Source organism: Perca flavescens, chromosome 1 (assembly GCF_004354835.1).
Source record: "Perca flavescens isolate YP-PL-M2 chromosome 1, PFLA_1.0, whole genome shotgun sequence".
In the NCBI taxonomy this organism is placed as follows: domain Eukaryota; kingdom Metazoa; phylum Chordata; class Actinopteri; order Perciformes; family Percidae; genus Perca; species Perca flavescens.
In genome coordinates, this window is record NC_041331.1 from 11,609,261 (window position 1) to 11,624,581 (window position 15,321).

General features: G+C 45.1%; 1 protein-coding gene across 2 annotated transcripts in view; it reads left to right on the top strand.

Annotated features, from left to right (window-relative positions):
• si:cabz01068815.1 (Solute carrier family 51 subunit beta) overlaps positions 1-2,745 on the top strand; it is a 16,617-nt gene extending 13,872 nt beyond the window's left edge. For both annotated transcript variants that reach the window (XM_028579969.1, XM_028579960.1), the window contains exons 5-6: positions 2,021-2,111; positions 2,201-2,745. In XM_028579969.1, the coding sequence (XP_028435770.1) occupies positions 2,021-2,111; positions 2,201-2,588 (479 nt within the window). In that variant the 3' untranslated portion in view covers positions 2,589-2,745. The remainder of the gene's footprint in view (positions 1-2,020; positions 2,112-2,200) is intronic.
• Positions 2,746-15,321: the final 12,576 nt, after the last annotated feature.

Sequence of the window (15,321 nt, forward strand, 5' to 3'; positions counted from 1 at the left end):
TCCCCTCAATACGATGGAGTTGTCCCGTCCCCTTGGCTGAAAAGCACCCCCAAAGCATGATGTTGCCACCACCATGCTAGACGGTGGGGATGGTGTTCTTTGGGTTGTACTCGGTGTTCTTTGCCCTCCAAACACGACGAGTTGAGTTGAGGCAAAAAGTTCTATTTTGGTCTCATCTGACCACATCACCTTCTTCCAGGCCTCTTCTCAGTCGTCCAGGTGGTGAATGGCGAACTTCATGCGGGCCTGTACATGTTTCTTCTTGAGCAGGGGGACCTTGCGGCGCTGCAGGATTTCAATCCATGACGGCGTAGTGTGTTACCAACCGTTTTTTTGTAACTGTGGTCCCAGCTGCCTTCAGTTGATTCATCAGTTCCCCCCTTGTGGTTTTGGGATGATTCCTCACTGTTCAGATGATCAGGGACACCCCACAAGGCAAGATCTTGTGTGGAGGCCCAGACCGAGGGAGGTTGGCGGTGGTGTGGTGCTTCTTCCATTTCCTGATAACTGCACCGACAGTTGATCTTTTCTCTCCAAGTTGCTTTCCGATTCTCTTGTAGCCCATCCCAGCCTTGTGCAGATCAACAATCTTGTCCCTGATGTCCGTGAGAAAGCTCTTTGGTCTTGCCCATGATGGTGATGTTGGATGCTGGTTGTTTGGGTGTTGACAGGTGTCTTTTTTATACAGGTAACGAGGTGAGGCAGGTGTATTTGATGTAGATAATTGGTTCGGATTGGGGCTGTGTCTTAAAGAAAGACTAACTAGCTGGTAGGAGCCAGAATACTTGCTGTTTGTCCAGGGGGTCAAATACTTGTTTTTCCTCATCAGATGGTTATCAATTTTAATAAATTCATATGATGTGATTTTCTGGAATTTTCTTTGGGATTCTGTCTTTCACTGTTAGAATGTACATATGATTAAAATTGTAGATTTTTGCATTCTTTGTAAGTGGGCAAACCTGCAAAATCAGCAAGGGGTCAAATACTTATTTCCTCCACTGTATATGTGTGTGTGTGTGTGTGTGTGTGTGTGTGTGTGTGTGTGTGTGTATATATATAATATATATATATATGTGTGTGTGTGTATTTGTTGCATTGTTTTTTTTAACCAGGGCAGCGGTTTTCAGATTACATTATGTGCTTACATAATTGCAAAAGGGTTTTCCAATGTTTGCTCAGTTAGCCTTTTAAAATATCAGATTAGTAAACAGAATGGGCCTTTGGAACATTGGATGAATGGTTGCTGATAATTGGCAATGTATATATTGCATTTAAGATCAGCCAGTTTACAGTTTACCCAAGCTGATTTCAAACAAGCTCTGTATTGTCGCCGTTGGAGTGGTAATGGAGGAGGAATAAAGGTGGAACAAAGTTATTTTGTTATCGTTGCGGTGGAAGAGAATGCCTTTCCGTATGAGGACCCATCGGAGGCAGGCAACAGTCCAGTCTCTGATGTTGAGTTCCGTATGTGGAGCGTGCCGGTGGCTTCCCTGGCTATGTTGGTGTTGAATCGTCGCGGCCAGTGGAGGTTAGGCCTGAGATCTAGGTGATCCTGAATGGAGATGACTTTGCTGTGTTATGCTAACCACGGAGCGCAAGGGGCTCTGCTGTGAAGCTGCTGGGCTGCAGTCTTGAGTGCTGTTTCGTGGGCAGGAGGGTAACCAGTTTCACAAAGATCGTCGAACAAGTCATCGTCTGAATTGTGGAGGTTGAGTACAGGTTCTGAAGCCATGGTTAGTTGAGTCTTTTTTTACTTTTCGTTTTTGATCGTGTTGCACGGTCTGCCTGTCCTCGAGAATGCGGAAACAAACGACACTGAGTGTGTTGGCTTGGAATATAAAGGCTGGTCAGTGAGTAGAGGTGTGGTTCAGGCGTGGCCCTATTCCCGAACCTAAGTTAATTCATTAACTTCATTTGATGCACATACACTAATTGCCTCTTGCACTATAAACTAAACACTATATTGATGTAAATACATGAGCTGTATGTTAAGCAGAGTGTTGTCTGTCTTCTGTTGCAGCGACCATATGGACGTTTGTGCTGCTGGGACTGGCCTTCGTCTGCCTTCTTGTTGGTTTTCTACTGCTGGGAATGGGAGCCATGGCCAACAAGTATGACCTCAATTTACGCAATGGAAACACTTAGAGGAAAATGTATAATATGGATATTTTAAAGTTTCCTGTCTTTTTTTTCCCATCAGGAGCAGAAAAAAGATTGCCAAGTACAAGGCAGCAGCTGCGGCTCAGAAAGCCGAGGAGCTGCAGATAATTGCAGCGCACCGAGACGACAGCAGCTGCAGCAGCGAAGCATCGCCGGCGCTCGCCAGGCAGGGGCAGGGGAACGGGGACCTGACGGAGCTCAGAGCAGGAGACATCCGGGTCACGTGGAAGGATGGCAACACGTCCTGCCTGTACCCCGACACTGCAGCACAGGAGGAGAAGCAGAACCAGGAGGAGAAGCAGAACCAGGAGGAGAAGCAGAACCAGGAGGAGAGCCAGAACCAGGAGGAGAAGCAGAACCAGGAGGAGAGCCAGGGTGAGAACCAGGAGCAGGAGTCAGCTGTGGAGCCAGTTAAGACAAAGGAGTGAAGAGTTGAGATACCAACAGCAGCTGGGACAGTGTTTACCATGTTGTTCATGACTTGCTAGAACTTGTTAGGGTTTAACCCTTCACCATCTGCAAGATGCTAACTGTATTTACAACTTTGACTGGCAGCTAATAAAGCATTAAAACACATTCACAGCAGTCTGACAGTCTAACAAATGTATTTATTTTTGCTTTTTTTTTCAAACCAAAATCAGACCGAGCAGCAATAGTGTGTATTTTGTACACAGGCATCTTATCATACAATTCCAAAGGACCAAATAAACAAACCAAGATGCATGCAACAATGCTAAAACAAAAACAAAAATACATATATACATACACATACATATACATACATAGACATGTAAATATATATGCATACACATTTACACATACATATACACATGCAAAAATAAATAAAATGGCAATGACATAACTTAGGGAGAAAAAAAAAAAAAAAAAAAAAAAAAAAAACACCAAAAACAAAGAGGGTGTTGGTTTAGTCTTTACTTATCTTAAGCTTGTTATTATGCTGTAGCAAGTTGTGATTGAGTGAGATGCAACACTTTAATTTGTTATCTATATCGTCTGTTGTCTTTAGGACATGACTGCTACGAAAGGTGACCATATTAAATTATACTCCTCTAGAGAGTCTACATTCATGAAGATTACTCTTTCAATTTTAGCTATTTTCAACAGTGCACCTATCCAATCTTGAATGTGTGGAGCACTGCTTTCTCTCCATTTACAAAAAAAGTCAGCTTTTTGGCAATAGCAAAGGCTACCGACATTCACTTTTTGTGATTGTTGATTAGGTAATCTTGATAGAACCCCTATTATATAGAGTGCAGGGTCAGGTTGAATACAAATTTTTGTCACAGATTTTTCTGAAAATTTCAACCCAAAAATTTTGAACAGTAACATAACACGTGTAGGTATGACCCTTTATCAGACGAACATTTCCAACGTGTACATGTGTCCAATGGTACCTGTGTATTGTTTTAAGCTGAGTTAGTTTAAGTGAGACATTTTTGGAGATAGAGTGAGCTCTTCTCCAGACTTTGCTCCATTCCTCCTCAGTTATATAGCATCTTAAATCCATGGCCCAAGCCCTTTTTAGAGCAGGAAAATTATTTGATATTATACTTGTAACCTCTTTATATATATATATATATTTTTAAATATTTTTTACAAGTAGACATTTATCCCAATAGGATGTTTTGGGCGGTTCTTTTGCATGATTCCTAAAAGTAGCCGATTTCACATGATGTGGTACCAGTTCCCAAGCCTTATTTACTAAAAATAAATCTAATCTTGAGTATGAGTTATGTGGAACCGAGTAGTAGGTATAATCCTTTCCTAACGGATTGATTAATCTCCATATGTCAATTAGTGCATGATCTTTGGTTAATGTTTTCAAGGCTATTTTGGCTTTATTTCAACATCTATTTGTAGTAGGGGGTGAACGGTCTGTGACTGTATCCAGAACTACATTGAAGTCTCCATCACTATAGGGATATCCTCTAATAGGTTGGTTTCACGTGACGTCCCATTGCTGCTTCGTGAGAGTGCAAAATTCAGATGGAGGGCAGGAAGTGAAATAGCTGAGAATCTGCCCTATGAAAAAATGCCTATGTTTTGTGTATTTTACGGCTACTCCAATCATTAACCGAGAAAATGGGAAAGGGGTTTTATAGAGTACCAAAGATTGTCGTTCATAACTAGGTGAGAAATGTAAAAAGCTCACAGAACAGTGGATTTTATAGCCAATTGGTCTGCGCTGCCGGCATCGCTACGGTCCAGGATTGCTGTTGTTAAAATGAACATAGTTCTGCAGTATATTTGGAATAATAAACAACCCGGGCTAAAATACTCTACCCTACAACGTACCGCAAACACGGGAGGCCTGGCCCTCCCCAACCTTAAAGTGTACCACAGAGCCTTTCAGATACGGGCCCTCAGAGTGTGGATGGACCCCTCATCTACAGTCCCATGGAGAGAAATAGATCAAAACGTCACAGGAAGTCTAAGACTGCCTTCACAGGCGTGTGTCCAAAAAAGTGTATGCTAGCTTATGGCCCTATTATCACCAACACAGTGACCAAATTTAAACAGATGGAGGAGCAACTACGCAACACCAGTAAGTGGCATTTGAACACCCAAATTTGGCACAACATACACTTAATGTTTGGTAACAAACCTTTTGTTTATAACCAGTGGAGTGACAGAGGTATTTATACTCTAGACCAGTTATTCAATGATGAAGGTATGTTAAGTTTTGAAGACCTGAGAGCTAGCTTTGAGGTCCCTAGGACATCCGTCTTCCTACCATGGGGTACCATGGGGGAACAGCAACCTGAACAAACTGGAACTTTCCTGCACATGGTCTGGGAGTGTGAACAGGTGCATGAGTTTTGGAATAAAACAACATCAATAATATCTGATGTGATAGGGAGACAGAAGAAAATTTGGCTAGCCGGATCAACTGCGACTAAGAACATGATAGCTCAGCACTGGCTCCCCCCACCCCACTCACTTTGTATAAAACAGTGGTTGGCATATTTTAAATATCAGTCCGAATGACCTCAACATCACAAGAACTAGAGAAAAGTGACTAAGCAAGGTGTGATTTCTGTTTTTGTTTTTGCTTATTTGTTTGTTTTTGTTTTCCTCGAGACCGCGGAGGGTCGGGGATGGAAGAGGATTTCTGATTTTGTTCAATTGTGTTTGTATGTTCTGTATGTTCAAAAATATAAAAATAATAAAAAAATGGATCTAAAAAAAAAAGGTCGAAGGAGCAGAGTCTGCTAATGCCCATGTCTTCAGCGACCACTTCGTCGGAGGTATGTTTGGTTTTGGTGGTTGTGTTTATATAGCATTAGGTTGTCATTAAATGCTCATTTATTTAGTAATGATTATTAAGTAACCGGTGGTCTAATGCCCTAGCGTTTTGGTTGACGTTGAATCGGGGTCCGACGGTCAACCTCATACCAAAAAACTAAGCCCAAATCAGAGGCATCTCTTCAACGAGAGCAGAGGATGAAGCTCAAGGAAGACCAACAAAGATGGTCGGAATGTGCAGAGGTTATATTGGATCTCCAACAGACAGCTGAGAGCCCAGGTATGAGCCTGGATCTGACAGCCGAGAGCTCTGAACCAAAGCAGCCAACTGACAACAACCCACAATCAGAGGGCATCAGTGGGAATGGGATATTAAATAATCAAGGTAAATTATCGTACTAAGATGTGTAACCAGCATTATTATTAAATGTTACAAATGTGATTGTCAGAAAATCACCCTGTATAATTGGACCAGAGAACTTGCATGTTTGTAAAAAGGTTGTCAAAAAGATAACTTCACAACAATTCACATAATTCATATTCATGAATTAACTAGTTATGCTCCCCACTGCTATATTGCAGGCTATGCAGATGCCGGATGCCAGACTGAGCTAACGATGGATGACATTGAGAAGATGGAGGATGTTCTGAGACAGAACCAAAGCACTGGACACACAGTTCAACCAGGAGTCCTTTGAAAAAAAACAAAGACAAGACACGGGGCTCCCCAACTTTTTGTTTTTAATTCAGATTTTTTAGCTGTGCGAACCCTACATCACCTGTGGTCCTGTGTCTGTGCTGTCTATATTTGAACAGTTCATTTTAGTTTTGCTGAGACTAAATCTCCCGCTGAAAGATTTAGCTTTAGTTTGGCATAAAGTAATTGACATACTTAATGAAAGGTTAGAATTTCAAATTGAGTGACATGTACTTCAAACTACAATGCCAATGGGATTCAGACAGGCATTTGGATGTAAAGTTGCTGTGATAGCTGACTTTGTCAAAGTTTTTATTGAGAAGCCCTCTAATTTAATAGCCCAAGCACAAATGTGGTCAAACTACAAGCATCACCTGTAACATTTTTGATTGGTGTTGCACCCCAAGGCAATGTCACTTACATATATTGTGCCTGGGGAGGGAGAGTCAGCGATAAACAGATCACAATAGAGAGTGGCCTCCTGAAAAACCTGTTACCTGGAGATATTGTCCTAGCAGACCGTGGGTTCAATATAGGCGATAGTGTGGGATTTTACTGTGATTCACTACAGATACCTGTATTTACCAAAAGGAGAAATCAGCTGTCAGCATATGAGGTGGCAGAAACTAGAAAAATAGCTAATTCATGTTGAGAGTCATCGGTTTAGTCAAAAGAAAATATCAGATTCTGCAAAGCAGGGCTATGCCCATAGAGCACATGGCAACAAAACCAAGTGAGGCACTAGCATTGACTAACAAGATTGGGGTTATTTGCTGTGTCTTGTCTAATCTTTGGGAGTCTGTCGTCCCATTGGAGTTAGGAGGAGGGGAAGAAGGGGAGGAGGAGGGAGGGGGTAGTGATAATCAGTCAGTCCAGGACCTGAGCCCTCACACACGTTGGCCTGGAGCCCCTGCTTGGCTCACAGAATGTGGGAAAGGGAGGAGTATAGTGGTAGTGTCCAGTACCTGATCCCTGCTACTTGGCTCTGATGATGATGATGATGATGATGATAAGTAGGAGGACAGGGTGGAGTAGTGGTAGTACCTGAGCCCTGACACACATCAGTCTGTAAATATGTTTTCAAATGTAATATTTTTATTCACTAGTCCAATTGTACTGGCGATATGTATTATAAATGTAATGAAATGGATTCCAATGTATTATTGCACACCATGTCCTTGTAGTTATTATAAAAATTGTTGAAAAATCTTTTCTTGTATTATTCTTCTCAATGGCATATAATCTTTTCAGTAAGCATCTTCCAAATTGTGTAGTGCTTCAATGTACAACTTGATGACAATTGGTGCTCTCACAAGATATGAACCTATTCTGATAAGTAATGTGAATATAATGGCTAGTATGTCAAGGCAAATTATACAATAGCCAGAACTCACAAAGACCACACTCAGGTCATAACAATATTCAAAATGTCATCTTGTCTCATACAACAGTATTGATATAACAGCAATACATCACACAGCCCACTTTCAAGAGTGCCTGGACCTAAGTTCATATCCTTTCATCACATTACACATGTAAGTTTTTAACTTGCTGTCCCAGTATTTCTGGAAGTATACTGTTTCACATCATCCCAAAGTTCAAGATCAGGCAAAATCCTTTCAACAAAAATGTCATTGCGGTTCCACACAACAAAGTCACAGTACTCAGCATCTACAACGTGAAGCTGTGCCTGAACTTGTTACTAGTAGTCATGACTCCGGTCCAGCGTGACATTATCCCCATCATTGATAGATAGATAGATAGATAGATAGATAGATAGATAGATAGATAGATAGATAGATAATAGATAGATAGCACTTGATGAGGCAGAAGCCCTTTTACCCAGCACACAAGCGCAGATTGGCTTCATCTTCGTGAAAGTGTGGGCACTAAAATCACAGTGAGAAGGACATGTTAACAATAGATTAGCAAAGTGCAATCTATATCAGCACATTTTGATGATGTGCAACATAGCCTACTTATACTAGTATGGAGTAGCACTTTACATTAATTAACATGTTTATCCCTTAAAGCTCTCTCCCCGCTGGTTCTGAAGTACACTTGCAGTGTGCTAGAACACGTGTGTGTGTGTGTGTGTGTGTGTGTGTGTGTGATCTTTTGGTAAACATCTTAGCATCCTAGCCTACATAAATGACTTACCCTGCCATGCAATTGCAATGAGCTGCAATGACTTCTCCATCCTCCTTCGCAATAATCCAGATTTTCAGAGGTGTTTACCTTGAAACATAAATGACTGTTATGCTAACGTTGTCATTAAGATGTGTTGCATGTCAGTTGACATTATAGCCGCTACTGCTAGCATCTGAACACATAAAACAATATAAGAACAAATACTCACCCTGGCGAAGACCAAACGATGATCATCGTGGAGCCGTTTGGTACCGAGGTTGGGGACCCACTCGCTGACAAAAAAGGTGTATGCCTCCAGACTTTTATAGGCCTTCATTTGCTGTCTGGCGTAGTACGATATCTGGAAGACCAGATAGTTGGTGAAGTCAACAGCCTTGACTGTTGGCAAATCTTTAAGTTGTACCGAAAACTCACTCATCTTCATGAGGTACGTCCAACATATCTGTTAATTAACTCCTTGTATCTATGTCTTGAAACTGGATCTAAATCCATACAATACAGACTCTTTGCAACGGTTTCCTCCATTGTTGGAGGAAGGTTGTTGGTGCCAGACGGGCTGGTTTGAGTATTTCACAATCTGCTCAGTTACTGGGATTTTCACGCACAACCATTTCTAGGGTTTACAAAGAATGGTCTGAAAAAGGAAAAACATCCAGTATGCTGCAGTCCTCTGGGCGAAAATGCCTTGTTGATGCTAGAGGTCAGAGGAGAATGGGCCGACTGATTCCAGTTTACAGAAGATCAACTTTGACTCAAATAACCACTTGTTACAACCGAGGTTGCAGCAAAGCATTTGTGAAGCCACAACACGCACAACGTTTAGGCGGATGGGCTACACCAGGTACCACTCATCTCCACTAAAAATAGGAAAATGAGGCTACAATTTGCACAAGCTCACCAAAATTAGACAGTTGAAGACTGTAAAAATGTTGCCTGGTCTGATGAGTCTCGATTTCTCGAGACATTCAGATGGTAGAGACAGAATTTGGCGTAAACAGAATGAGAACATGGATCCTGTATGATAGAAGGTGTAAATATGGGTTAATAGGTGTGGCAGCAATCGCTTCAGGGTGTCGGGTCAGGACACTATTCCAATGTTCAGGTGAGAGTGTGGGGAGAAAGGAGATGCAGAGTCCAGGGTTGCAGTTTAGATGGTTTATATAAACAAATAGGCTTGTGTTTCTGTGCGTGTGTGGTTCTGTAACAACAAAGCACAGCAATACAGACTGTTTAGAAAGAATAGTTACAGACCAATAGCAAAGGCAAACCTAAGCTAAAACATAGCCAGCTACAAATAGCATGCACAGAGCAATGTTAATGGCTAACGATAGTAACTGGACTGCAATGAGCTATCAATTAAAGATTAGCAAGCACATGGCATTCATGTAACCTATATAAATGACAGTCATAAGAATTATAACAAGCATTTAAACTAAATAAACAACCGAAATATTCAGTGCACAGCATAGAAAACAATAGCTATTAAAATGTAGAACAGTTAAACAGACTATTACAAGCTAGCGGCTAGCTCTGAATCCTGTTGTAAGCTAACAGAAACCTAAATACATTCACGGCTAATAAACACTTACGGTGTGTTACTTAACACAACAATTAAACTCACATTTCCATGGACGCACACACGGAAAAGAAACTGTCCGTCAAAAATCGCCGCAGTCTAAACTCAAGTCCAGCTGATGTCTGCTCCTCCATGCTTCTCATTCGCTGCTGCGTTCAGGGGCCGTTGTCAGGGTGGGAACAGAGAGTGCACAGGCAGAGCGTGTGATCAGACACAGTTGATACATAATGGGAATGCATACTCAGGGCATGGCCTTTTTTACAGCCGCCCCCAAATTTGGTATGCAAATTTGTTTTCAAGGTCCATTATGGCTCGGCAGCATCTCGGGGGAAAGCAGGCAGTCTGATGAGCCGTGCAACTGGACGAGTGTAGGTACGATCCTTCACTTGGACAACTGCAGTCCTCACACGGTCGTCTGCTCCAGGTACGACAGTCTTTACGGTTCCTACTTGCCACAGAGCCCTTGGAGCCTGCTGATCTACAATGAGAACTACCGTCCCAATGGTGATGTCCTCTTCATCAATATTCCATTTCTGTCGTGCTTGCAAGGTGGGCAAGAAATGCTGTATGAAGTGCCTCCAGAAATGATCGGCTAGGACTTGAGTATGTCTCCACCTTTTTGCGACTAAGCAGTTCTGTCTCTGGGTAAACGACTTGTGGCAGGGAGGAGTCCGGCCGCCCCATCAACAAGGAGTTGGGTGTAACAGGATCCGGGTCTGCAATGTCCGTGGAGACATAGCCCAGGGGCCTAGAGTTGAGGATGCTCTCCACCTCAATCAAGACAGTCATCAACACTTCCTCGGGTACAGTTTGAGCTCCTAGTGTGGTTCGGAGGGCTGTCTTCACCGATCGCACCTCTCTTTCCCACGACCCACCAAAGTGGGGAGCTCCGGTGGATTGAAGCGGAACCGGATCTGTTCTGCTGCTAGCAGATCTCTGAGGGCAGGCTCCAGGGTATTGAATGCTTCATGTAGCTCTCTACTTCCTCCTTTGAAGTTGGTGCCTTGATCGGATAAAAGCTCAAAGGGCTTTCCCCTACGAGCAATGAAGCGTCTGAGGGACATTAGAAAGGAATTAGAGTCCATATTCGCCAGCAGGTCGAGGTGGACTGCCCTCGTGGTAAGACACTTGTACAGGATGCCCGTCTTTTTCAGTTCGTCTGCCTATTTTGACGAGCATAGGGCCGAAGCAATCCACCCCTGTTGAAAAGAAGGCAGGTCGAAAAAGCCTTAAACTTGAGGGGGGCAAATCTGCCATTCTCGGGACCACTGGTTGGCCTCTCCACTTCCTGCACTCAGGACAGTTATGTTGATGCCTCCTCACTGCTTCTCTACCTCTCAATATCCAGTACCTCCTGCGCAGCTCAGCGAAGACACGTTCAGCTCCAGGGTGATGCAACTGCTTATCACAGTGCTGGATTAGGAGCTTTGTGACTGGGTGAGTGGGGGCTAGAAGGACGGGGTGCAGAACATCCTGGCTCAGGCTGTTACACCTACGGAGTCTACCTCCAACTCGGATCAGGTCAGAAGACTCATCGTATTCGGGAGCTAGGGTAAGCAATCTGCTGCTTGTCGGGATGGTCTTTCCTGACTTGATAAGTGTAAACTCTTCAGGAAAGCTCTCCATCTGAGCATGTCTCAGGAGGGCCAACTCGGCTTTAGAGTAGTCATCGGCGGCAGGCTGAGTGGTGCTATCGGCCGCCCCGTGGAGCAACTGTGCAGTAGCTTCCAGAAGTTCCTGATATGTGCTGAACTGCTGAACATCAGGTATTGTAGGACTTGTTGTTCCTGTGAGCAGACCGCTGAACGTTGTCTTCCTCAGCTCTTCTACCTCTTCTGTAGTGTCTCCCTCTGGTGCCTTCGGCCAATGCTTGGCCGACAACTGAAGGAAAGGTGGCCCTTTACTCCAGCGATTCTCTCCAGCAAGCTGAGTCAGTGTTTTCCCTCTTGTAATATCATCAGCAGGATTGGTTGCTGAATCAATATAGCGCCAGGCTGTAGGGTCAGACAGCTCTTGTATTTCTGCAACTCTGGTTCCCACGAACACTTTATATCGGCATGAATCTGACTGAAGCCAGTTAAGTACTGTGGTTGAGTCTGTCCAGTACACCACCTCCTGGATGTCAAGGGTGAGCTCTCTCTTAAGAACTGAAGCTAACTGCGCTCCTGTGAGGGCTCCACACAGTTCCAGCCTGGGGATTGAAAGCTGCTTCTTAGGCGCGACTCTTGATCTTGCAGCCAAGAAGACAACATGGACTTCTCCTCTGTCCCCTTCGGTACGCAGGTACGCCACAGACCCATACGCACGCTCAGAGGCGTCACAGAACATGTGAATGCTGCGACTGCTGTTGCTGCAATTCCAACTGTGGTCAGTGTAACATCTTGGCAGAGTGATCTGTGCCAGCTGGGGAAGCTCACTTTCCCACAACTGCCAGGCTTGGAGAAGGTCTTCTGGTAGGTGAGGATCGTCCCATCCTCTTTTCTTGTCCCAGAGACGTTGCACGATGACCTTGGCTCTCGTGGTGTATGGAATGATAAATCCGAGAGGGTCGTACTGTTGAGCGAGCAGTCGATAGATGTTGCGCATAGTAGGCTCTGGACTTTCACTCTGGTGATGCTTGTAATGCAGTGTATCAGACTTGCAATGCCATACGAGTCCGAGAGTACGCTCTTGGGGGTCAGCCATCTCCTGGTTGAACCAGAGGATGCTGCTCTCTGACCTAGACTCTTCAGGTATGTTGTCAATGACTGTGGGCACATTGCTAGCCCATTGCCGAAGTTCAAATCCACCCGCCATGAGGAGGGAATGCAGTCTGTTGACCAACTTTTTAGCTTGCTCTTCGGAGGGAAGACTCTGCAAACAGTTGTCAACATAAAAACAGCGTTCTATTGACAGACGGGCATCTTCTCCTAGCTCAGTGTGTCTCTGGACATGTGCTTGGAGTGCAAAGATAGCACAACATGGGCTGCATGTGGTCCCGAATGGAAGCACTTGCCACTCGTAGACCGTCGGTTCTTCATCTACCTTCATGTCGCGCCACAGGAAACGTAGGAATGGTTTGTCTTCTTCCAGCAGACGAACCTGGTGGAACATCCCTTTAACGTCACTGCCGATGGCGATTGGGTGTTCCCTGAATCGAAGGAGGACTCCCAAAAGGCTAGCTCCCAATGTGGGGCCCGGCAGGAGGTGGTCATTCAGGTTCTGGCCCTTGTATGTGAAGGAGCAATTGAAGACTATCCTGTCCTTCCCGTTGTGGTGCACCATGTGGTGCGGGATGAACCACGAGTGGCTGCTCCCTTTAGCCTCTGTCGGTGACATGGGTGTGACATAGCCAGCCTCAAGCAACTTGTGGATCTCCTTGGAGTAGGTCGCCGCCCTTTCCGGTTCTCTGGCCAGTCGTCTTTCTGTCCCACGCAGCTGAGTCAACACTGCCTCCTTTGGTGCATGGAGAAGGGGGAGATTTTTCTTCCACAGTAACGGGGTGGCATACCTTCTGACTCCGTTTACCTCAATCCTGTTTGTCTTCTCCTCAAGCTGTCGGACTGCCTCTGTGTCTTGCTTCGACCTAGTGATGAGCCGCTCACTCCGATACGGCAAGGTATCCAGCTGCCACAGTTTCTCCACATGGCTGAAGAGCTCAGCTTCTGGATGAGCACAGGATGTAAAAAGACACTGCTGCGGAGTGAGCCGTTGGCGCAGGAATTTTGATGGGCCTTGTAGAACCCACCCAAGTCTGGTGTGTACGGCTGCAGGTCCACCAGGAGGGCCGAGGCGCACGGTTCCACAGGAGTGATGAGATGAGGGTAATCTGACCCGATGAGCAGCAACGGCTGTGCCTCCTTGATGCTTGGCAGTGGCAGGTCCTTAAGGTGACGGTACCTTTCCTGCAGAGCTTTGACTGGGCACGTATGGCGGGCGAGGCCAAGTTCCTTTGCAGTGAAAGCTCTGTGGATCTGGAATGAAGAGCCAGGCTGTGATGCGGAAGACACAGAGAATGACACTGTAGCTCCGTGGATGGTACGAACCTCTTGTCGGACAGTGCGGAGCGCCAGGTCTTCAGATTCCCTGTGCAAGCCTAAGTAATCAGCAGCTTCATGCAAAAGTATGGTGCGTTCTGAACCATCATCCAATATAGCATAGGTCTCAAGTACCTTGTCGCCGCTCTGGAGGATAACACGACTCAACTTGAGTAATACCTGGCTGCTGCATGTCGGCCGATCTAAGTACAGGGTCTCTGAGATAGAACTCACCAAGCAAGTGCTTTCTCCAGTAACCTTGGGTTTATCCGACGCTGCAGCGTTTTGGCTGATATTGACCTCATGAAGAACCTCAAGGTGCTTTCTTTTCGCACTGTTTGCACTTGGCCTTGAGTGTACACTTTGCTGCTTGGTGATCACGGCCACATCTCCAGCACCTCTGGTTCCCCTTTATCCACTCTGTCTTCTGCTCAATCGACAAGAGTTTAAAGTTGCTGCACTGGTTAAGATAGTGCTGCACCGAGTCACAGAAGGGACAGTACTTCTTTGGCTTATCCTGTGTCGCTCCGATACAGATACAGTTGTAGCTTTCTCTGGTCTCTCCTGCTGACTACCATGGAGAATAGTAGTGGTCTTCTGGGACTTGTACTCTGTACGCCTGTCTCGGCGTGGGGCTTGCTTCTCTTGACCTGAATTGCTACAGTACTGACCTCCATCTACCTGTACACGAACCTCATATTCAAGCCAATCAGCTAGGTCAAGCAGTGTTGGGATTGGAATGCGGATGGGGTTCACAAATCTCTGGAAGTTGGCTCTTAGGTCGTGTGGCAACTTAGCTAAGAGGCGAGATACGTGTGAGCCACATCTTAACTCTGTCCAGCCCTGGCCTCCCAACTGGTGCAACATGCCCACTAATGCACGGACTTGGAGGGCAAATGACTTGAAGGCTTTAATGTCACCACTCTTGATGTTTGGTCCATCCATCAAATTAGAGATTCGCTTCAAGGCCAGCAGTTGAGGTTGACCCGTACATTTCGGTGAGTGCCCTCATGGTATCGCTGAATGGGAACAGGCCGTTACTGTATGAATCAGCAATTAGCAGTGCTTCTTCACACTTCGGGTGGTCAGTCAGTATCTGGAACTTAAAGCGTTCTGAAGCATCAGGTGGGAGGATGTTGTCCAACGCGAGCTTCAATCTTGCGAACTCACGTGGGTCCTCGTGTTTGAGGTCGGGGATTGTCGGCTTAGGTCCGCTATATGTCTCCACATGTGGGTGTCTGCCAAAGGGGGGTCGAGCCTGAGGCCGCTCTGCTGGGTGCAGGTAGTCATAATATCGATCATCTGGGAAACGCTCATTCCAATGCTGGTACTGACCATCAAGGCCATAATAGGTGTCATAGCCATTAGCAGAACGATAGCGATCCTCAGGATAGCCTCTCCGATCTGAAGGGTGATTCCTGCCACCTTCCCAATAGGGGGGGTCATTACGTTGG